The sequence below is a fragment of the Camelus bactrianus genome, chromosome 1, assembly GCF_048773025.1.
Source record: "Camelus bactrianus isolate YW-2024 breed Bactrian camel chromosome 1, ASM4877302v1, whole genome shotgun sequence".
NCBI lineage: Eukaryota > Metazoa > Chordata > Mammalia > Artiodactyla > Camelidae > Camelus > Camelus bactrianus.
The window spans coordinates 120,710,026-120,732,867 of NC_133539.1; the positions used below are offsets into that span (position 1 = coordinate 120,710,026).

General features: G+C 38.7%; 1 protein-coding gene across 1 annotated transcript in view; it reads left to right on the forward strand.

The window, feature by feature from the left end:
* Positions 1-422: 422 nt before the first annotated feature.
* Positions 423-22,842, forward strand: part of COL6A5 (collagen type VI alpha 5 chain) — a 117,120-nt gene continuing 94,700 nt past the window's right edge. The window contains 3 exon segments of the mRNA XM_010961237.3: positions 423-664; positions 19,184-19,279; positions 20,662-21,252. Of these exon segments, the coding sequence (XP_010959539.2) occupies positions 19,213-19,279; positions 20,662-21,252 (658 nt within the window). The 5' untranslated portion in view covers positions 423-664; positions 19,184-19,212.

Here is a 22,842-nt window from a genome sequence, read left to right on the forward strand (position 1 = left end):
TCAAGTTCTTCATTGTCATCTCTGTGAGAAATCAGAACTTGATTTTTGATGCCTGCCCCACTTCCCTGGCTCCCGTTCCAGGGCGCTGCAGGGCAGCTCCTGATACCTGTACAGGTGCGCTCTCTGGTCCCTCTCCGACCTCCGCTTCGGGACATCGCCCTGTCCTCCCCCCAGCCCCCGCCCTCGAGACTGTCCTCTGGTTCTCTGCAGGGTAGCGGAGGAAACCGCTGAGGAACCCGCTGGAGCCAAATGGCCGGCCAGTCCTCAGCCCAGTAGCAGCGGTGGCCTCAACTCAGCGGCCAGCAGATAAAGGTTGTCCTAGGTTTCTGAGAAACTGCCTTCTCAAGTTCTTTTTTGGCAGCCCCCGTCTTCCCCCGAAACGGCTCGTCAGAGCCAACAGCTGGAGCGTCTCCGGACACTCACATGAAACGCGGGAGGAGTTCATCGTCAGCCTGCAAGCTGAGGTCAAGGGTCAGCGCCGGCTTTAAAGAGCCGCGCGGGCGCTGCGCTCCGGGTACCACCTGCGGCTTCCCGGCCGCTTCCCGGCTCCGCGCTCTTCCCCGGCCGGCCGCGCGCGGGCACTGCGCCCCGGCGCTCCTGCAGCCCTCGGGGAGCTGGGGTACTCTGCGGGGTTCTCAGTGGCCCCAGACCCCAGGAAAGCTCGGTGAGTGCGGCGTGCGGGGGTTTGGGACCTGAAGGGGGCGGAGGAGGACAGGTGCCTAGGCGTGAGTACATTCTGATGATTTCGCACCTGGAGGACGCCCTATATCCCGGACTTCAAGGAATTTTGCAAAAGGTTGAGACTGGGTTTTTAGAATTGGAAAGGACCTTGGAGCAGGGCTATCGAAAGTGTGGTCCAAGGACTAGAAGCAGCTCCATACCCTGGGACCTTGTTAGAACTGCGAATTAATGGGCCCCACCCCGCACCTGCTGAGCCCGAATCTCCGGGGCGGGGAGGGATGGGCTCTGAAATGCGTGTGTTAACAAGCCCCCCTGGAGATTCTTATGCAGCTGAAGTTTGATAACCACTGACATACAGGTCATTTAGGCTAGCACTTGGGCCCCTCACCCCACGCAGGAACCGGCAAATAAACAGAGGTGGGTGCAGGGACCCTGAGCCATAAGGCATTAGATACAGGGATATATTCAGAAATTGCCTAACAAGAACTTTGAAATACTCATGGTTGGTGGGGATTGCTATTCTGTTTCAAACTGTGAACTAACATCTTTAAGCTTTCCTCAAAACAGCACTTAACTGGCGTTAACAAACATTTCTGAGTTTATTCTATGTGCAAGGTTCTATCAAAATGAAGGAGGGAGGTACTGGTTCTTAGGATCTCCAAACTGGTGTATTTTTTTCTTAACCAAGATCTTTGTAATTTGGTGTAGTGCTTCATACCGCACTTTTATTTTGGCTTTAGGTATTTAAGTGTGCCTTCTGAAGTTGATTTTTGTTCTTGTTGTTAACCTGGAATGCCAGCATAGATATTTTGGAAGAGGTATTTATTTTGAGAGTTCTGAAGGAAATCTTAAAGGAAAAAAAAGCTTCACTTTCACATTGGCAAGACACATTTTTTGATCTTTGTACTGATATTTGCATGCCGTGATATATTTTATGAATAGAATAAATAGAGTCCCTGAGATTTCTTAAGAATCAAAGTGAGAGAGACAATTAGTTGTCTTCTCTGAGGAGTCCAATGCCACAGCAAGCTGCCTTGTACAAACTCGGAGAAGAAATCCATTGCTTTGGGGAAGCTCCTTAGAAACAAATATGGATGCCATGTATACCCAAATCATGTGGTTCCCCATTCTGCAAGTTTCTGAACAGTTTCTGCTGATGAACCAGGGACCCCATTCATGAAATACTGGATGATGAAGGTTCTATGATTGGTCTGGTGTCAGTTGTGTTGTTTGGTTCTCCTTTGTCTAATCTTTGGGTGGCTTAATTTAAATATTAAATCTAAATCCACTACTGACTCATTTGGAAACTTTGGAGCAAATGCAAATTTCTGTTTTCCTCTCATCTATGGGTGGATACGGGATGTATGGTTTATCTTAAAAAAATTTTTATTGAAGTATAGTCAGTTTCCAATGTTGTGTCAATTTCTGGTACACAGCATAATGGTTCAGTCATACATGTGCACATATATTTGTTTCATATTCTTTCTCATTATAGGTTATTATAAGACATTGAATATAGTTCCCTGAGCTATACAGTATAAACTTGCTGTTTATCTATTTTATATGTAGTAAGTGTCTGCAAATCCTGAACTCCGAGTTTATCCCTTCCCACTCCCTTTCCCCCCTGGTAACCATAAGTTTGCTTTCTATGTGAGTCTCTTTCTGTTTTGTAAATAAGTTCATTTGTCTTTTTTTTTAAAGATTCCACATATGAGTGATACCCTATGGTATTTTTCTTTCTCTTTCTGGCTTACTTCACTTTGAATGATAATCTCTGGGTCCATCCATATTGCTGCAAATGGCATTATTTTATTATTTTTTTATGGTTGAGTAGTATCCATTGTACACATAAGGATGTATGGTTTTTGTTTTGTTTTTGTTTTTGAGTTTTGGAGGCAGGATGTATAGTTTTGAGGTAGCACTTGCTGGCAGCATCCCACAGTATCTCCCCAGAGTTCCCTACCTGTTGTATGGTTGTCACACTGAATCCTTATTAATATGTTAAAACAGAGAAAATACTTAATATCACGATCCTATCACTAATTATGTATGCACATTTTAAGTTAAAACATCTAAAAGCCTGTTCACAGATTTCAAAGACTAACTTCTGTTTCAAATCAGCTTTGGACGTGTTGGTGAAATTGGAAGCCACTGCTAGGTATGTCACAGGCCTGTGAAAATACAGTATGCCACGGTAAATATTCGCCTGAATCATGACTGCACATGCTTGTTCCTAAGTATTCAAAGAGCATGTACTCAGCCTCCTTCTGTAACGAAGTAGGAGATTTACAACCTAGGTCTTGTTTTCATGTTATTGGATGTTGTGATTTTCCTCCTCCAAGTTCAAATCACCTTTTAGAAGGGAAGAATTTTGAGTCCGGGATTATCTACCCTTTAGCTCTGACAATAGAGGACAGAAACTCCCCTGAGATGTGTCCTTTTCATTGCATTGCAGTCTGCTTTTAGGATGTTCCTGTCTATTTCATAGGATCTCAGATCCAGGTCCTCTCTGCAGAGGAGGAGGAGGTGGGTACTGAGTAAAACTGGAGCCTAAGATACAAGCAAAATGCATGCCAGCTTCTAAGGAAGAGCCAGCTGGTGGTGCGTGTCACAGTTGTGAGCATCTGTCACCCCTGTCAATCTCCAGTGCCCAATGGTACTGCCCTAGGTTCCTCTGACTTGTCTGAATTCTGATCCTTCAAGCCACTCTTTGGGGGCATACTGTGATTCAAGACTTAGTCTCTGAAAGGCTGTTGTAAAATTTCAAATTATTTGAGGGTCCCAGGTGACACCCTGAACCTTCTCCCTTAACATGATTAGCTAATCATCATTTTGGAAGATATTAAGGGACACGAAGAGCCAAGAATAGGAGAAGAGATCTTTGTAAAGGCAGTGTAGGGCAGTGGAAAGAGCATATCTCTGCAGGCAGAGAGACCTCCAGTTTTGAGACAAGCTGTATTACCGCTCTGACCCTCAGTTTCTTCATCAGTATTATGGGCACAATTACTGTGCACAAAGACCTACTTTTCTGCTGGGCCATCTACTTTCTGTGTATATTTCATCAGCTAACCTTTGCTACAAAGGAGGTTTGGAACTATGTTCTTATTGCTGAGCATGTTGCCCCATCCATCTATTGGTATGGAGGTTCTCTTAATAAAGAAAGGTGGAACATCAGGTAATAGGGAGGCAGCTAGAGGCCTCCGCAGCATGGATGCGGGACAAGAATGGTTCTTTGGAGAAGAGCAAGTGACCGTGGTTGTGGTGGGTAGTGGTTTGCACGTGTGTGTGCACTGAGGAATAGAAGGTGGAAGAGAAAATGTAACAATAGAAGTTTCTAGGCAACTCGATGGCTTGAGGATGTTCAAGTCAAGCGGACAGCCCCTTGGAGGAGAAGTAATCTGAGTGTGATATTGTGGTAATAATGGTATCTCTGTCTAGGTCTTGAAGCAGTTTATTAAAGTGGTTGTATTTAAATCTCACAGTGATATCCAAAGTTAAACACACAAACACATCTACTTTTTTTTTTTTTATTACCACTTCACTGATGAGAAAGTTGAGGCTTGGGATTATTAAAACCTTGCCCAAGAGCTCATGCCCAGTTAGTACAGAGCTACCCTAGACCTCAGCTTTCCTGACACGCCGTTCATCTCCTTCATGGAGAGGGTGCAGGTTGTAGAAGAAATGAGAAAGTTAAGGTGACTCCACATACTTTATTTCAATGATTACAATTAAGTAAGAAAACAAATTTGTGCATTTGTTAAAAACACACAAATTTGAGAGATAACATAATCAAAATTTGCAAATGGTAGAATGATTTACGATCCCACTTACCTGGGTTCCAATCAACATTTCATCCCTTCCTAGCTGTGTGAACATGGGTAAGACATTTAACATTACTATCTTTTCCTGTCTTATGGGCAAGTAGTAGCACTCACCTCACAAAGACGTTGTAAAGATAAAGACAAAGAATCGTGACACATAATAAGAAACACATAAATGCTTGTTGGTCCAGGTGGACCATAACTAAAAGAAACAATGGAAAATTAATTGAGTTAGTTGAGATTCCTGATGACAAAATAAATCCAGAAAAAAAAATCAATAGCTTCTCTATAAGTAGTAACAAGCAGCCAAAAGTATGATGAGAGGAAAGTGTCTGTTCTTAATAGCAATAAACTACAAAATAGCTGAGAACCATGAACGTGAAATGTACAGGACCAACTTCTGTTGGATCCAAACTTTACTGCCCTCACCTCACACTCCTACCTCAAACAGCCACCCCACACACACACTCAGAGGCTGCACAGAAAACCCATAGCACCAGTATGGGTCTAATGCAAAAACACTTCCAATAAACAAGGAAATATTTATGTTACATGCAAAACAAAGATGAAGAATTATTCCAGGAAACAGAAGAAAATGACTCCAAACTCTAAGGTGTCAGAGAAAACAGGTTTTGTAAAGAAAGAGCACAAAAAAATGCAAGAGATAGTGAAAGGCAAAGCCAAGGAAGGCACAGAAGGAGAATAAGACCATTACAAAACCCAAACCCGAACTAGAAACAGCTAGATGTAAGTCAGCCGTGTGGAAAACTGAGTTTGGACTTAGAGCCCACCTGCCTGGGTTCCAATCAGCATTTTGCCAGCTTGGGGAAAAATTTCACAGATCGCAGAGGGAAAAACTGGTGAAAGAGAGTAATAGTGATGGAAAACAACAGAGAAACAGCATGGGACTATGTGGACTTCATGGGAAAAAGAAAAGAGACCAAAAGGAACTGAAATAAATGTAAAACGTATTTGATCTCAAACTATCATTAATTTCAAGATGTACCATTAATTTCAAAATAGTTTCTGAGGGAAAAAAAAAGAAAAGGAAAAAGACAAATGAACATAAATACAAAACAGAAACAGACTCATAGACATAGAATACAAACTTGTGGTTGCCGGGGGGGAGTGGAGTGGGAAGGGACAGACTGGAAGTTCGAAATTTGTAGATACTGACAGGTATATATAGAATAGAAAGACAAGATTATTCTGTATAGCACAGGGAAATACACACAAGATCTTGTGGTAGCTCACGGTGAAAAAGAATGTGACAATGAATGTATGTATGTTCATGTATAACTGAAAAATTGTGCTCTGCACTGGAAATTGACACAACATTGTAAATGACTATAACTCGATAAAATAAAATTAAAAAAATAAAAAAACAAAATAGCTTTTGGGGGAATAAAAAGAAACAATAAATTATTAAATAAACAATCTACTTACAAGTTATTAATCAGTTTAAGACTGAATGTGAAAAAATCTTCTAATTGAGGAAATATGGAATTAGATGAAAACTTTCCCAAAGTAAAAGAACATCTGGCAGGATCAAAAACCTCGTTATATTCCAGAAAACAAAAACAAAAATTACCATGATGTTATTGAGGACAATTGGTAAACTTCCAGGCAGAAAAATTAAAAATAAATTTGGCTAGCCATATGAATTATCTCCATAACATCAGATTCCAGAAGATAATAACTCAGAGGCAAAGAGCTAAGAGGGAAAACAAAAGGAATGAGACCCAAGGATTCTACAGTCACATTCTGTATATGCCTTGTGTTCTATTTCTATTAGCACTGATTTCGATTGCTCTAGGTGGCTAGTTGAAAAGGTATCAGAAAGAGATTCTCAGTTATGTCACACCTCAGTAGATATAACCTAATCTTTTACTAACTCAAGGTGTTTTCAGAAGACCAGCATCCTAATTTAAGGGATTGTTAAAAATGCAGAATCTCAGGGCCCACTCCAGAACTACTGAATCAGACCCTGCATTTAAAAAAGATGCTCTACACTGGAATTTGACCCAAAACTGTAAAATGACTATAACTCAATTAAAAAATGTTAAAAAAATTAAAAAGATGCCCAGGTAATTCTTGTGCATATTAAAGCTTGAGAAATACTGTCTTTTTTTTTTTAACATTATTATTTTAGTTTAGTTTAGTTTTTATTGAAGTGTAGTTGATTTACAATGTTAGTTTCAGGTGTACAGCAAAGCAACTCAGTTTCTTTTCCATTATTGGTTGTTACAAGAAATTGAATGTAGTTCCCTGTGCTATGCAGTAGGTCCTTGTTGTTTATCTATTTTTATGTAGTAATGTGTATCTGTTAATATCAAACTTCTAATTTATCCCTCCCCCGCCCTTTCCCCTTTGGTAACCATAGTTTGTTTTCTATGTCCCTGAATCTACTTGTGGTTTATAAATTAAATTTGTATCATTTTTTTAGATCACATATATGTGATGTCATATGATATTTATCTTTCTCTGTCTGACTTACTTCACTTAATATGATAATCTCTAGGTCCAACCACATGGCTGCAAATGGCATTATTCCATTCTTTTTTATGGCTGAGTAATATTCCACCACACACACACACACCCCCCCACACCCCTACACACACCCCCCCACACACACACACCACCCCCCCACACACACACCACATCTTCTTTATCCAGTCATCTGTTGATGGATATTTGGGTTGTTTCCATGTCTTGGCTATTGTAAAATAATGCTGCTATGAACATTGGAGTGCATGTATCTTTTTGAATTAGAGTTTTCTCCAGATATATGCCCAGAAATGGGATTGCTGGATCATATGTTGTCTATTTTTAGTTTTTTAAGGAACCCCCATATTGTTTTCCAAAGGGGCTGCACCAATTTAAATTCCCATCAACAGTGTAGGAGGGTTCCTTTCTCTCCACACTCTCTCTAGCATCTGTTGATTGTGGACTATTTAATAACAGCCATTCCGACTGGTGTGAGGTGATTGAGAAGCACTGTCTTAATGAACCACTTCCTAAAAGTCATCCAGCCCAGCACTTCCTACCTGGTGTATGTTGTAAGGACGATGGATGTGCTAAGATACTGCTCTCCTTGGCCTGGAGCAGTGGGGTGGAAGGCTTTGGGTTGAGGACCTAAACATTGTCATTTTCTGTGTGTGACCAGTGTGGTAGCCACTCACCATACATGGCTGTTGACCACTTGCAACATGGTGGGTCTGAATTGAGACCCACCATAGGAGTGAAATACACACTAGATTGTGAGAACTCAGCATGAAAAAAGAATGTGCAGTATTTCATTACTAATCTTCCTATTGATAATATATTAAAATTATATTTTAGATACGTTAGGTTAAGTAAAAGATATTATTTAATTAATTTCACCTATTTCTTTGCTAATGTGGCTACTAAAATCTTTTAAATTACTTCCTTGGCTTGCGTTCCATTTCTCCTGGACAGAGCTGATCTGGTTGCTTTTGATGGCAGAAAGATCAATCAAAATAAAGAACCCAAGAATATATGTGTACTTCTAGAGTGCATTACTTCTATTTAAACTTAGAAATAAAGTGAAAATACCTGTGGTATTGGGATCACAAAGTATGAATTCTAATTCTTGCAAGAAAGGATATAGTATAAGAAACCTATAATGAAAAAGAATATATGTATATAAATGTAAAACTGAATCGCTGTGCTGTCCACCAGAAATTAACACAACACTGTAAATCAAATGTACTTCAATAAAAAGAAACCAGTAGGGAAAAGTAGAGAATAATATATAAAATGGGGGTGGCAGAAGTAAGCCAAGACATACTTTATGACATAAAATTGAGTTTAAATTCCCCTCTTGAAAATATTCCCAGCTCAGATCAAAAAGCTGAATTCAGCCAAATGCTCTCTACTAGGGATATATCTAAAATAAAGAGATTTGATAATTGATATTAATGATATACCAAGAGAAAACAGGGATTATAATGTTATACCAGATAATACTGAGAGCAATAAAAAATGTATTAAGTGAGGCCTGCTGAGTGCTTTTTTAACTTCCTTCCCTTTCTTTTCTCTCTCTTTCTTTTTCTGTTTTTGCTTCTTTTTTAAAAAACCAAAGATGGACCTAGAGATTATCATATTAAGTAAGTCAGACAAAGAAAGATAAACATCATATCACTTATATGTGGAATCCCCGCCCCCAAAATACAAATTCGATTTGCAAACCAAAAACAGACTTACAGACATAAAAAAGAAACTGGTTACCGAAGGGGAAAGGGTAGGAAGGGATAAATTAGGGGTTGGGGATTAACATACACACTACTATATACAAAGTAGATAAACAACAAGGACCTACTGTATAGCACAGGGAACTGTATTCAATTTCTTGTAATAACATATAATGGAAAAGAATCTGAAAAGGAAAAATACATATGCATGTACATGTTTAACTGAATCACTTTGCTGATACCTGAAACTAACATTGTAAGTCAACTACACTTCAGTAAAAATTTTTTTAAACATAAAAAATAAAAACTAATATGTATTGAGTACTAACTACTGCCTAGGTACCAGTAAAGTCTGGAGATGCAACAGTGACCCAAAGCACTGACTGAGCTTCTGATCTAGGGATGGTGCAAACTGTTATCAAAGGTCACATTGTAAGGATAAACAAATGAAGACTACAGTCCACGATGAAGATATTACTATCACAACCTTAGGAAATAACTAGTATGGTATAGAGCTATATAAAGCTAAAATGTAGGAAATAAAAGAGAATTGATGAAAATACAGTGTGAAGGAAACACTGATGTACTTACCTTAGTTCTTGAGAGATGAGACAGGCAAAAATAAATAAGGATGATCCAATAGACTATTAATAAATTTTGTAACATCAGGAAAAACATACTTTCTTTTCAAGCATCCACTAATCATTTAAAAAAGTGAGCCTAAATTCAGTCACAAGGGAAACCTCAGTATATTCCAAAAAAGGACAATATTACCACATTCTCAGATTCCTGAAACCACCAATGTAATAATGGATTGGGAAAGGAACATCAGTGGATAATAAAATCATTCCGTTAAATGTTGGAGAACATTATAGTCAGATGGTGACATAAATCATTCCACAGATGACTTATTAATTGGAAAGTGGGAAATAAAGGACTTCACAATGAGGAACCTTGTCAGTCACTACGTTTTAACAAAATAGGCTAAAGCGAGGCTTACTCAAGTGGGAAATCTCACATCAGGAGCTTACCTAAGGCGATACAGCGTCACCTAAGGCGCCTCTTGCTGACATACGTTCACTCCAAGGCAAATCACGCTTCTAGACCTCACTTTCATTTATGGGAAATCTAGAGGTTGAAGACTAAATAAAATGACACAAGGATGAAATAATGAGAACCAGACTGTGATTCGCTTTATACAAAGAAAGGTTTGGACTCCATAAAAAGTCAATGTTATGAAAGAAAATGCAGAGGAATGTCCCAGAATAAAAGAAGTTACAGAGATGTTAGAAGCAAACACAATATGTGAACTTTGACGGATACTGGTTCAAAAATCTCAACTATAAAATGTATTTGGGGGACATTGGAACATTTGAACAAAGAATTAATTCTTACCTTAAAAAATGTTTTGAAGCAAAGAGAAAGAAGAGCAGCTTCCAAATCATCCTTAGGAATCCAGGAGAACTGATACAAAACCAAAGATAGCTGACAGGAAGTAAAAGACAGGCATTCCTCAGTTCCGAACAATGATGCGAATTTCCTGAATCGGGCATTAGCAAGTAAAGTCCAATAGCACATAAAACAGAATACAGGATGATCAAGTGGAGTTTGTTCAAGAATAGTAAATATTAAGAACTCTAATCAATTACTAATATTTTGTTAAAGATCAACATACCATTAGATTATAAAAGAAAAAGCATACATGGTAATTGCGGTAGATACTGAAAAGGCATTGGGTAATATTTAGTAGCTGGGGTTTTTTTTAGTAGCTGTTCTTGATTTTCTTAAATCTGAGGTTTAAATGAGAAGATGGGATATTTTCTTAACATGGTTAGAAATATATATTACAAACCAACTGCCAGGATATCACACTTAAAGGTGAAACACTTGAAATATTACCAGTAAGTTAGAAACATTGGGACCACCATTATTTAACATTGTTGTCAAAGTTCTGGTCAGTGTAATAGTATAAGATAATATAAGAATATAGACATTTTAGAAGGAGGAGCCAAAGTAATCATTATTTCTGTTTCAAATAAGGATATACTAGAAAAGTCTAGATGAGTCAACAAGAAATTTCAGTAAAGTGGCCAGTAAAAATTATTTAGTAAAATGAGTAGAAGAAAAGATTCCATCTACAATAGCCACAAAGAATATAAAACTTCCAGGACTGTGTATATTCATAAATGTGAAGACTGTATCCAGATCACTACCAGACAGACACTTAGGAGGAGAGATGGCTGTGAAGGGTCTTAGGTAGACAGTTCAGAGGAGAAGTATAATTCCTAGGCTCACTAGTAACTAGAAATGCGAAGAACCATGTGTAATATGAATTTCTCCCTGCAATCAGGGTTCCAAAATCTAAAAAATGTGTGATGAGATGAGGACATAAGGACTCCCATATGTTCCTGGGGGAAATATAATTTAACGTAACCTTTTTTTGTTGCAATTGTTTAATATCGATAGTAATTTTAGATAGACATTCCCTTTGATGCAGAATTTCCACCCCTAATAAGTCATCCTATAAAAATACTTCTCCCACTGTGCTGGGAGGTTTATTGCAACATTGTTTAGAACTGTGAAAAAATTGGAAACAATCTAAATATCCATCTATAGAGAATTGGTTGAATAAATTAGAATACATTAATATAGTGAAGTACTATGCAACTGGTCAGCGATAATTATTAAGGACTTTCAAATAAAAAATAAGTAAGGAAGTAGATCAACAGCTAATATGAATATTAATAAGGTATGGATGAAGTAGATACATTTAGGAAGAATAATTGCATCAACAATTGTTTTTAAAATTTAAAAACGAATACCAGGCAGAATGATAGAGATTATATCATAATACTAAACTTGTAAAATTATTTAGTGCAGCGTTGGTAGCCTGCCGCCAAACATAGCTCTTTTTGCGGGGGGCGGGTAGTTAATTAGTTTTATTTATGTATTTAAATGAAAGTGCTGGGGATTGAACCCAGCATGCTGAGCATACGCTCTACTAGGTGTACGCTCCTCCACCCATAGTTTTATTGAAACACAGCCTCACAGGGCCAACTTATCTACTAGGTACAGCAGGCAGAATGAATGGGGCCCATAGGACTTTTAGAAGCCATGAAATGCCTTAATTTCTTTAAAAGTCAGAAGGAAAAATAAATATCAAACTTTTAGGGTAAAAAATATTTAATATTTTTCTCACATCAGAAAAAAATGCAATGTTAGGGCCCACACAAGTCTATTTTTTTCCACAAAAGTCTATTAAATTTTGCCTAAAACAAAAAAATAATTCAAGTATCTAAAGCTATTTAAAGGTGATTTTTAATTTATTTTGTTATGATGGGAGGGGTCCCTAAGTGGGAGGACCACAGAAGTCCTAACACAGTCCTGCAACCGTGCTTATATATCTGCTTCTCCTTCTGTGGCTGAACGAGAACAAGAGTTTGCAAGAACAGAATTGAATACTTGTGTTGGACACAAATCCTAAAATACTTCCTATCTGGTTCTTTACAGGGAAAGTTTGCTGACCCTTGGCTTAGTGTATTTGCGCTCACGATGTTAAAAAAAAGTTTATCTTTATGAACTGGACTTTACTTTTACTTACTTACTTCCATTTTGCCCATGAACTTTTTAGGGAAAATGTCCTATTTTTGAATTCTTCGTATTTCAGGACCATTTGTAACAAGGGGGGATGTCAACGGTCAGTTGAAAATTTTAAGAGAAGGTATTTACATTAAACTACCTTCATGCGAGACATGACAAGGACCATAGACAGAATGAAGAGAAAAGGAAGTTTTAAGGAAAAAAAGATCTCCAAATAGTATGCTCTTCACCAGACATCAGTTGCAAAGAAGCATCTGTAACACAGTGGCTTCAGGAATAATCCAGCCAGAAAGCGTGCCGAGACAATTGTTCCTGAACTCTAATGCCTGTTGTTTATAACTCTGCTACTCGAGTTTTAAGAAAACAACAATCATTTACAAGTTTGGCATACAATTTCAGATTTATTCTTGGATTCCTCAGATTTGTGCTATGTTGGGGCTATATTTTAGCTTAGGCTAAACTATCTTAGTTTTAAGATTGAGACTCTTGGCATTCAACCATCATAAATTATGACTTATTCTTCCAGACGTTTTCTTATGCATAAGTATGTCCAAACTGGTACGAGCTTTATCTCCAGGGATGGAGATGTGTATCAGCTGTTTTACCAACATGGAGATGTGGTGGAAGTGGTCCAGGCAGCCAGGAAGAAGCAGATCGTTACTGACATTGATTAGAATTGCTAGCTCATTGGGATGATAAAAAGCAGGTCAACTGTATTTTATTATTGTTTTTAAAGTCTCCACACACCCCTTTATGCCTATCTTTAGTCCAGACTGCTCCCACCACCCTGCCCTTGGCACACCACTCTTAATGATCACATAATTTATCATCCAAACTGGGCACATCAACTGTATTGATTGTCACAAGTGGCAAGATTTCATTCCTTTTTATGGCTGAGTAATATGCCATTGTATATGTAACCCATGTCTTCTTTATCTAGTCATTGGTTGTGAAATCTTAGATTGCTTGCATATCTTGGCTATTGTAAATAATGCTGCAATGAGCATGGGGGTGCATATTTCTTTTTGAATTAGTGCTTTGTTTTCCTCAGAAAAATAGCCAGAAGTGGATTTGATGGATTGTATGGTAGTTCTATTTTTAATTTTTTGAGAAAACGTCATACTGTTTTCCACAGTGGCTGCACCAATTTACATTCCCACCAACAGTGCACGAAGGTTCCCCTTTCTCCACATCCTTGTCAACATTTGTTATGTATTGTCTTTTTGATAATAGCCATTCTGACAGATGTGAGGTGCTATCTCATTGTAGCTTTGATTTGCATTTCCCTGTCAAAAGGTGTTGATCATCTTTTCATCTGTCTGTTGGCCATCTCTCTGTGTTCTTTGGAAAATGTCTATTCAGTTCCTGTGTCAATTTTTTAATTGTATTTTTTGATATTGAGTTGTATGTGTTCTTTTGAATATTTTGAATATATTTGAAAATAGTATTTTGAATATTAACCCCTTATCAGATATACGGTTTACAAATATCTTCTCCCATACTGTGCTGCCTTTAATTTTAATTTAATTTTTAAATTTTTAATAGTTTCCTTCACTGTGCAAAAGATTTTTAGTTTTATGTAGTCCCATTTGTTTATTTTTGCTTTTGTTGGCCTTGCTTGAGGAGACATATCCAAAAAATATTGCTAAGACTATGTCAAACTGTGAACTGCCTATGTTTTCTGCTAAGGAGTCTTTTGGTTTCAGGTCTTACCATTTAAGTCTTTAACCCATTTTGGGCTTATTTTTGTATATGGTATATGAGAAAGTAGTCCAGTTTAAATCTTTTGTGTGTAGCTGTCCAGTTTTCCCAGTATCAGCTATTGAAGAGGCTGTCTTTTCCCCATTGTATATTCTTGCTTCCTTTGTCATCAATTAATCGACCATGTTAGTGTGGGTTCATTTCTGGGCTCTGTCTTTTCCATTGATCCATGTGTCTGTTTTTGTGCCAATACCGTACTGTTTTGATGACTGTAACTTCTAGTGTAGTGTGAAATCAAGGAGGGTGATACCTATAGCTTTGTTCTTTCTCAAGACTGTTTTGGTTATTTGAAGCCTTTTGCATTTTCATACAAATTTTGGAATTTACTTTATTTCTGGGAAAAATGTCATTGCTTATTTTGATATGGATTGCACAGAATCTGTAGATTGCCTTGCCGGGTATGGTCATTTTAACAGTATTCTTCTAATCCTTTTGCACAGTGTATCTTTGCATCTGTTTTTGTCATCTTCAGTTTCTTTCATCAATGTCTTACAGTTTTCCGAATACGTACTTGGTTAGACTTATTCCTAGGTATTTAATTCTTTTTTATGCAATTGTAAATGGCATTGTTTTCTTAATTTCTCTTTCTGATAGTTTGTTGTTAGTGTATGGAAACACAGCAGATGTCTGTATATTAAGTTTGTACCTGCAAGTTTACTGAATCCATGTATTAGTTCTAATAGTTTTGGGGGAGCATCTTTAGGATTTTCCATATATTGTATCATGTCATCTGCAAACAGTTACAGTTTTAACTGCTTTTTTCTAATTTGGATTCCTTCATTTCTTTTTTCCTGTCCAATTGCTGTGTCTAGGATTTCCAATACTATGTTGAATAAAAGTGATGAGAATGAGCATTCTTCTCTTGTCCCTGATCTTAGAGGAAATGCTTTCAGCTTTTCGCCATTAAGTATGATGTTAGCATTATGTGGACTTACCATATATGGCCTTTATTATGTTGAGATGTGTTTCCCTCTATACTCACTTTCTGAAGAGTTTTTTTTTTTTTTATCATAAATGAATGTTGAATTTTGTCAAAAGCTTTTTCTGCATGCATTGAGATGATCATATGGGTTTTGTTCTTCAATTTGTTAATGTGCTGTATCACATTGACTGATTTGCAGATATTGAAAAATCCTTGCATCCTGGGACAAATTCCACTTGATCACGGTGTATGATTCTTCTAATGTATTGTTAGATTTGGTTTGCTGATATTTTGTTGAGAATTTTTGCGTCTATGTTCATTAGTCATATTGGTCTGTAATTTTCTTTTTTTGTGGTGCCCTTGTCTGGTTTTGGTATCAGGATGATGCCAGCCTCACAGAATGAGTTCAAAAGTATTCCTTACTCTTCAATTTTTGGTAATGTTTTGAGAAGGACAGGTGTTCACTCTTCCCTAATTGTTTGGTAGAATTCACCTGTGAAAATGTCTCATTCTGATTTTTTGTTTGTTGAGAGTTTTTTTTAAATAACTTATTCAATTTCATTACTGGTAATCAGTCTGTTCATATTTTCTATTTCTTCCTAATTCAGTCTTGGGAGATTGTATGTTTCTAGGAATTCATCCATTTCTTCTAGGTTGTCCATTTTATTGGCATAGAGTTGTTTGTAGTAGTCTCTTATGATCCTTTCTGTTTCTCGGTTGTCAGTTGTAAGTTCTCTTTCATTTATGATTTTATGGATTTGGGCTCTCTTTTCTTTTTCTTAATGAGTTTGTCTAAAGGTTTATCAGTTTTGTTTATTTTTTCAAAGAACCAGCGCTTAGTTTCATTGATTTTTTTCTATTATTTTCAGTCTCCTTTTCATTTATTTCTTCTCAGATCTTATTTTTATTTCCTTTACTAACATTGGCTTTTGTTAGCTCTTGTCTTTCTAGTTATTTTAGGCATAAGGCTAGCTTGTTTATTTGAGATTATTCTTGTTTGCTAAAGTAGGCTTATATCACTATAAGCTTCCCTCTTAGAACCACTTTTGCTGCGTCCCATAGATTTTGGATCATGTGTTTCAATTTTTATTTTTCTCCAGGTGTTTTTGATTCACTGCTTTAATTCTTTGATTTACTCATTGGCTGTTTAGTAGCATATTGTTTAGCCTCCTCTTGTTTGTGTTTTTTGTAGTTCTTGTGGTTGATTTTTTAAATTTTTTTTTATGAATTTGGGTTTTATGGATTTGGGATTTTTTGGGGGGAGGAGATAATTAGGTTTATTTATTTATTTAATTGGAGGTACTGGGGATTGAACCTAGGAAGTATGCATGCTAAGCACGTGCTCTACCCCTGAGCTCTACCCTCCCCCTCCTTGTAGTTGATTTCTAATCTCATACCATTTTGGTCAGAAAAGTTGCTTGATATGACTTCTTTCTTCTTCTTTTGCTCTCTTCCCTTGTGGTTTGATGACTATCCTTAGTGTTATGTTTGGATTCCTTTCGCTGTCTTGTGTGTTTATATCCATTATAGATTTGGGTTTATGGTTACCATGAGCTCTGTGTGTGTGTGATTATTTTAAGTTGATAATCTCTTAAGTTCGAACACATTCTGACCACCCTGCCTTTGTACTCCCCTCACCACACATTTAATGTTTTGACATCATATTTTACATCTTTTTGTTTTGTGTACCCCTAATCTACTTATCGTGGCTATAGATGGTTTTATTACTGTGTCTTTTCACTTTCCTACTAGCTTTATAAGTAGTGATCCATTACCTTTACTGTATATTTGCCTTTACCAATGAGATTTTTCCCTTAGCAATTTTTGTCTTTCTAGTTGTGGTATTTTATTTTCTACTTCGAGATGTTCCTTTAACACTTCTTGTAAAACTGGTTTAGTGGTGCTGAACTGTTTCAGCTTTTGCTTATCTGTAAAACTCTGGATCTCTCGTTCAAATCTGAATTATAACCTTGCCAGGTAGAGGGTTCTTGGTTGTGGATTTTTTTTCTTTCATTCCTTTAAATATATTGTGCCACTCCCTTGTGGCTTACATAGTTTCTGCTGAAAAGTCAGCTAATAGACTTAATTGGAGTTCCCTTGCACGTCTAATTGCTTTTTCTGCTTTTAATATTCTCTCTTTATCTTTAATTTAATTTTAATTACAATGTGTGTATGTGTGTGTGTGTATCTCTTTGGGTTCATCTTATTTGAGACTCTCTGTGCTTCCTGGACCTGGCTGTCCTTTTCCTTTCCCAGGTTAGGGAATTTTTCAGCTATTACTACTTCAAATAAGTTATCTACCCCTTTCTCTCTCTCTTTTCCTTTGGAACTGCTATGGTGCAAACATTAGTATGTCTGATGTTGTCCCAGAAGTCTCTTAAACTAGCCTCATTTTTTTAAAAATATTTTTTTCTATTTGACGGGTGATTTTTACCACTGTGCCTCCCAGTTTGTTGATCTGTTCCTTTGTATCATCAAATTTACTGTAAATGGACAATAGCAAGTGTTGGGGAGAATGTGGAGAAATTGGAACCTTTGTACCTTACCAGTGGGAATGTAAAATGATGGAGCCACTTGGGAAAACAATTTGGCAATTTCTCAAAGTGTTAAGCATAAAGTTACCATAAGACCAAAAATTCTACTCCTAGGTGTCTACCCAAGAGCAATGAAAACATATACCCACACAAAAATTTGTACATAAATGTTCATAGCAGCATTATTCATAATAGCCAAAAAAAAGTAGAAACAACCCAAATATTCACCAACTGATGAACAGATTTGTTAAATGTATATTCATACAGTGGAATATTACTCAGGCATGAAAGGAATGAAGTACTGATGCATGTCACAACGAGGATAAATCTTGAAAACATTATGTTAAATGAAAGAATCCAAACACAAAAGATCACATAATACATGGTTCCACTTATATTAATGTCTAGAATGGGTAAATCCATAAATAAGAAAGCAGATCAATGGTTTCTGGGAACTCTGGGAAGGGGAGAATTGGGAGTAACAGCTCATGGGTATGGAGTTTCTTTGAGGGTCATGAAAATGTTTTGGTATTAGTGAGAATGGCTGCAAATCCTGTTAATCTACTAAAACACATTAAACTGTCTACTTTAAAGGTTAAATTTTATACGGTGTGAATTATGTCCCAATAATTAAGTTAATGAATAAGTCAAATATAGGGTGTATTAGAATATAGTGTGTATAGATTTGAAAGTCGTTGCTGATATGATTTAGCCACCAACTTCTGGGAAGCCTCAATTTCCTCCTTGGCAAAATAAGAGTTTAATCTAAATGATCTATAGGATGTCTTTCAAATCTAGTTTCCAATGATTCTCTCAATCTTCCTGTATGATTAGCAATTTCAAAAGAACTCCTGGAAAGGTCAACTGTAGAATAAAATTCGGCACTTACACCTTTGGTGTCTCATTGAAGGCATCACCATTTTTGAGTATTGGTCATTTTATCTACTTCCCTATTAATAATGGACAACTTTGACTTGGTGGAATTTCTGTAAGATTGTAATTTCCCATGAAGATTTCTGATTGATTGTGAGCTCATGGGGAGAAATGCTGAAATTAAAAGTAATTTGTAAAACTGAGTATAACCACCAGTGAGAGAACAGTTTTCACAAGGGTTTAATGAAGAAAGAAATATGAGTAGCTGTTGGATTTTTGAGCCAAGTTGGGAACATATACAATAATTATAGTTGACACAAACATAGAGGGTAAAGAATAGTGACTGTGTAAGTTCTGCGAGTTCACAGATTTTGTGTAGTGCTCACAGCACAGTGGTTAAGAGCTTATGGCTCTGCAGTCGCCTTGTCTGGGTTAGGGTGCTGGGTCCACCACTTACCAAGCCACTCTGTGCCTATTTCCTCATCTGTCACGTGGCTACAGTAGTTGTACCTCCCTGTAGGACTGTTGCAAGGATTAAATAAGCTAATATGTATAAAGCACTGAGAAAGTATCTGAGCCATGGTAAGGACTCAACAAATACTAGCATTATCTGTTTTCAACAAATATTCAAATGCTTGATGAATGTTTTATGAACACCTGGCATCGCTTTGACAAATACCTGTTTACAGTGTATTGTGCTGGAACACGACTTTCCTAGTAGTTTTTTCTTATTATACAGTGAAATTTTTCATGGTGTAAATAACATTTTTTTAACAGAGTAAAAGCAAGAGAACTTCACTAACAAGATGAAGACCCTGCTAATTATATTTGTCCTAAACCTTTGGACTGAAACACTGACAGATCAGAGCCCAGGTACCAGTATATTTTATGATTGTTATTATTTAGGAAAATACATATTTTTATGTCTCAACAAATCTTTATTTTAATACATAGAAAGAAGGTATTTATTTACTAAAAAGTCAAGGTAGACAACATTTCTTCATAGTTGGAGGTACACAATATCAAGCAAACTTAAGCTCTTAAAGATGACAGAAAGCCATGGGCAAAAGTCATGAATTATGCTACACCTGGCTAGAAAAACTTTAAATATTCATTGATTTGCTTAAGTTCCAATGTTCCATGCCTCTGTGAATAGAGTCAACCCATTTGTTTTGTAGGTCAGTCTGTGGGTTGGCCTTAATAAATGGAAGAAAAGGGAAAAAAAGGAACCCCACAGAGCAAAGTTTATATACATCTGGAATATGAGAGCTAGGGTTTTCTAATCTTCTGTAATTACTAAAAACATCATTCAAAAAAAGTGTTTTTAGCTCTGTGCTCTGTGACCCTAGGATTCCCTGATGAATTTCGGGGTCACTTTGAAAGAAATGTCCTGCTTGGTTAGACATGTACCAGCAGGTCTCTCACTGAGAGTGTGGAGGTGGCAGATCATGACTGCTGAAGTCAGCGTGGTTGGCGCCTCCCCTTGTGCAGACCCTCTTTATCAGGCTGGCACACCTCCCCCAGCCCCAGCTGCTGGGAGGATCACCTGCCACAGCTCAGGCTGAACCCCACTTTCTCAGGAGAATTGCTCTTGGCTTTTCCAGAACCACCTTAACCTGGAGGATATGCCCATAATCCTCTGCTCCTTCCCTCCAGTTCTTGGGGAAGGTCTGCGGCCAATGACGGCCTAATAGACGAGGGCAAAAAACTGTCCCTCTTGCCCCAGAGGGGGACACTCTGCTGGAATGGATGCTCCAGAGTCCCCTTGGATCCAGCCACATCCTGCTTTGCTTCACACTTGCTCCTCTTTCTTTGCTTCCCCGCGGAAAGCCCTATACCCACGTCCCCATCTCAGATCTCTGTCTGCTCCGACCCAAGATAGCTGCTTACTCCATGCTGTTTCAGAAGTTAGTCCACAGACCACTCGGGGCCTTTCCAGTATCACATCATTTATTCTTTTAGAACAGTGTCAAAATGTTTTGGGTTCCACAACCAAAAAAGAAAAAAAAATGTCGGTTGACCCTGGCATCCAGTTGAGAAAAAAAAAAAATCTATCGCTAACTTTACAGAGGCCCTCTTGTTTGACATTTTAGCATAAACAAGGACGGTTTCTTCTGTGAGACCTCCAGAAGACACTTTCCTTGGGCTTCTGAGTGATCCTTAACTCTAGGACATAGTCTCAAAGGAGTACTGGTGAGAAAACATCAAGGCTGAACCATCACCTTGTTGGGGGTTGTTGTCTCTTATTTTAATAGGGCCAGGCCCTGAGTACGCCGACGTGGTGTTCCTGGTGGACAGCTCCGACCACCTGGGAGTGAAGTCCTTCCCATTCCTGAAGACGTTCATCACCAAGATGATCAGCAGCCTCCCTATAGAGGTGGAGAAGTACCGCGTGGGGCTGGCCCAGTATAGCGACGAGCTCCACTCTGAGTTCCAGCTCAGCGCCTTCAGGAGCCGGGGCGCCATGCTCAACCACCTCAAGAAGAACTTCGGGTTCCTGGGCGGCTCCCCGCGCCTGGGAAACGCTCTCCGGGAGGCGCACAGGACCTACTTCTCAAACGGAAGGGACAGGAAGCAGTTTCCCCCGATCCTGGTGGTCCTGGCTTCGGCCGAGCCTGAGGATGCCGTGGAAGAGGCCGCCGAGGCCCTGCGCAAAGACGGGGTGCGGATCGTCTCCGTGGGGACGCAGAGTGTGTCCGAGGAGACCCTGAAGGCCGTGGCCACGGCCCAGTTCCACTACCGCCTCCGCACGGTCCGAGACCTTGGCGCGTTCTCCCTGAACATGACGCAGATCCTCAAGGAGGCGGCTCAGTCCACGGAGGGAGCAGCCCACGCTGAAAGCGCAGGTGAGGCAGCCCTTGGTTGAAGAGGCGCCCCGTCCCCATGGGACGGGCTGCACCCTCCTCTCTCGCAGACCCCATTCTGGTTTCCGTGATTGGACGTAAGGAAGTACTGGCGGTGTCCGCACCGGGACCCTACTCTCACCCCTTCTTCACTTGCTTCTGCGTTTCCTCCGACACAGGAATCCTCTTGTGCTCCCCAGCCTTCCTGCAGCTGAATCACTCCTGCCATCATTTCAATCATTGTGTAAACCTCAGTCCTACTCTCCCGAGGCTTTCGGTTCAGAGTCCTTTCTTCGGTCTCCCAGTTCCTTGCGTACTTCCCAGGCTGTAAGATTACCGGGTTCTGTGTTGGTTCCACCCCCACATGAACCTTTAGTACCACGAGGGCAGAACTGGTAACTTCCATTCCCCTCCGTGTTCTTTGGGTCTACGCCGTGCCTGGCAGTGAGCCGGTGCTCTGTTTCTTAATGAGTGAATCAGTGAAAGTCTTGTGGATAAAGAATAAGATCCTTGTCTGTTCTCTTTCCCTCGTAGTGCTGGGCACGGTGTGAGGCACACAGTAAATACTCAACAAATGCTTGTCAATATATAGGGACACTGGGTGGGAACCAACGCCTTAGACAGAGACCGGGCAGAGAAGGGGGCGCTGCGCGCTGTAAGCGCTGCAACGCGGCAGCCCTGCAGGCGCGCGCGCCATTGGCTCATCCTCTCCTGCGCTGCTTCTCAGTTTGTGTGTGTGTGTGTGTGTGTGTGTGTGTGTGTGTGTGTGTGTTTTCCTTAAGGTAAAAATCTCTTTCATGAGTGTCACCATCTGCTAAAGAAGTTCAGCCCATTCTGCCTCCTAGCTGCCCCCCCCCTTTTGAATAGTAAAGTGATTTTATTCTAATAGCTGTAATTACAGTGCTTGTTTGTCGAAATGAAATCTGAAAACAGGTATACAGGGCAGCTGATTACTAATCATGTATTCAAAGCAGTAAGAGGTCCCACAACACCAAATAAAGCAGCTCTGAGGTTTCCCCCAATTTGAAGTTGAACTCCAGCTTCTTCAGTGTTTAGCAAAATACAAAAGAAAAAAGTAGAGGTTATCTTTTTCTTTTTTTCTTTTTTTATTGAGTTATAGTCAGCTTGCAATCTTGTGTCAATTTCTGGTGCACAGCACAATGCTTCAGTCATACCTGAATATACATAAATTCATTTTCATATTCTTTTTCACCATGAACTACTACAAGATATTGAATATAGTTCCCTGTGCTGTACAGTATAAACTTGTTTATCTATTTTATATATACCAGTCAGTATCTGCAAATCTCGAACTACCACTTTATCCCTTTCCACCCCTCTCCCCCAGCAACCACAAGTCTGTATTCTATGTCTGTGAGTCTGTTTCTGTTTTATATATAAGTTAATTTGTCCTTTTTTTTTTATATATTCCATGTATGAGTGATACCTTACTGTATTTTTCTTTATCTTTCTGGCTTACTTTGCTTAGAATGACATTCTCCAGGAACATCCATGTTGCTGCAAATCGCATTATTTTATTCTTTTTTATGGCTGAGTAGTATTCCATTGTATAAATATACCACAGCTTCCTTA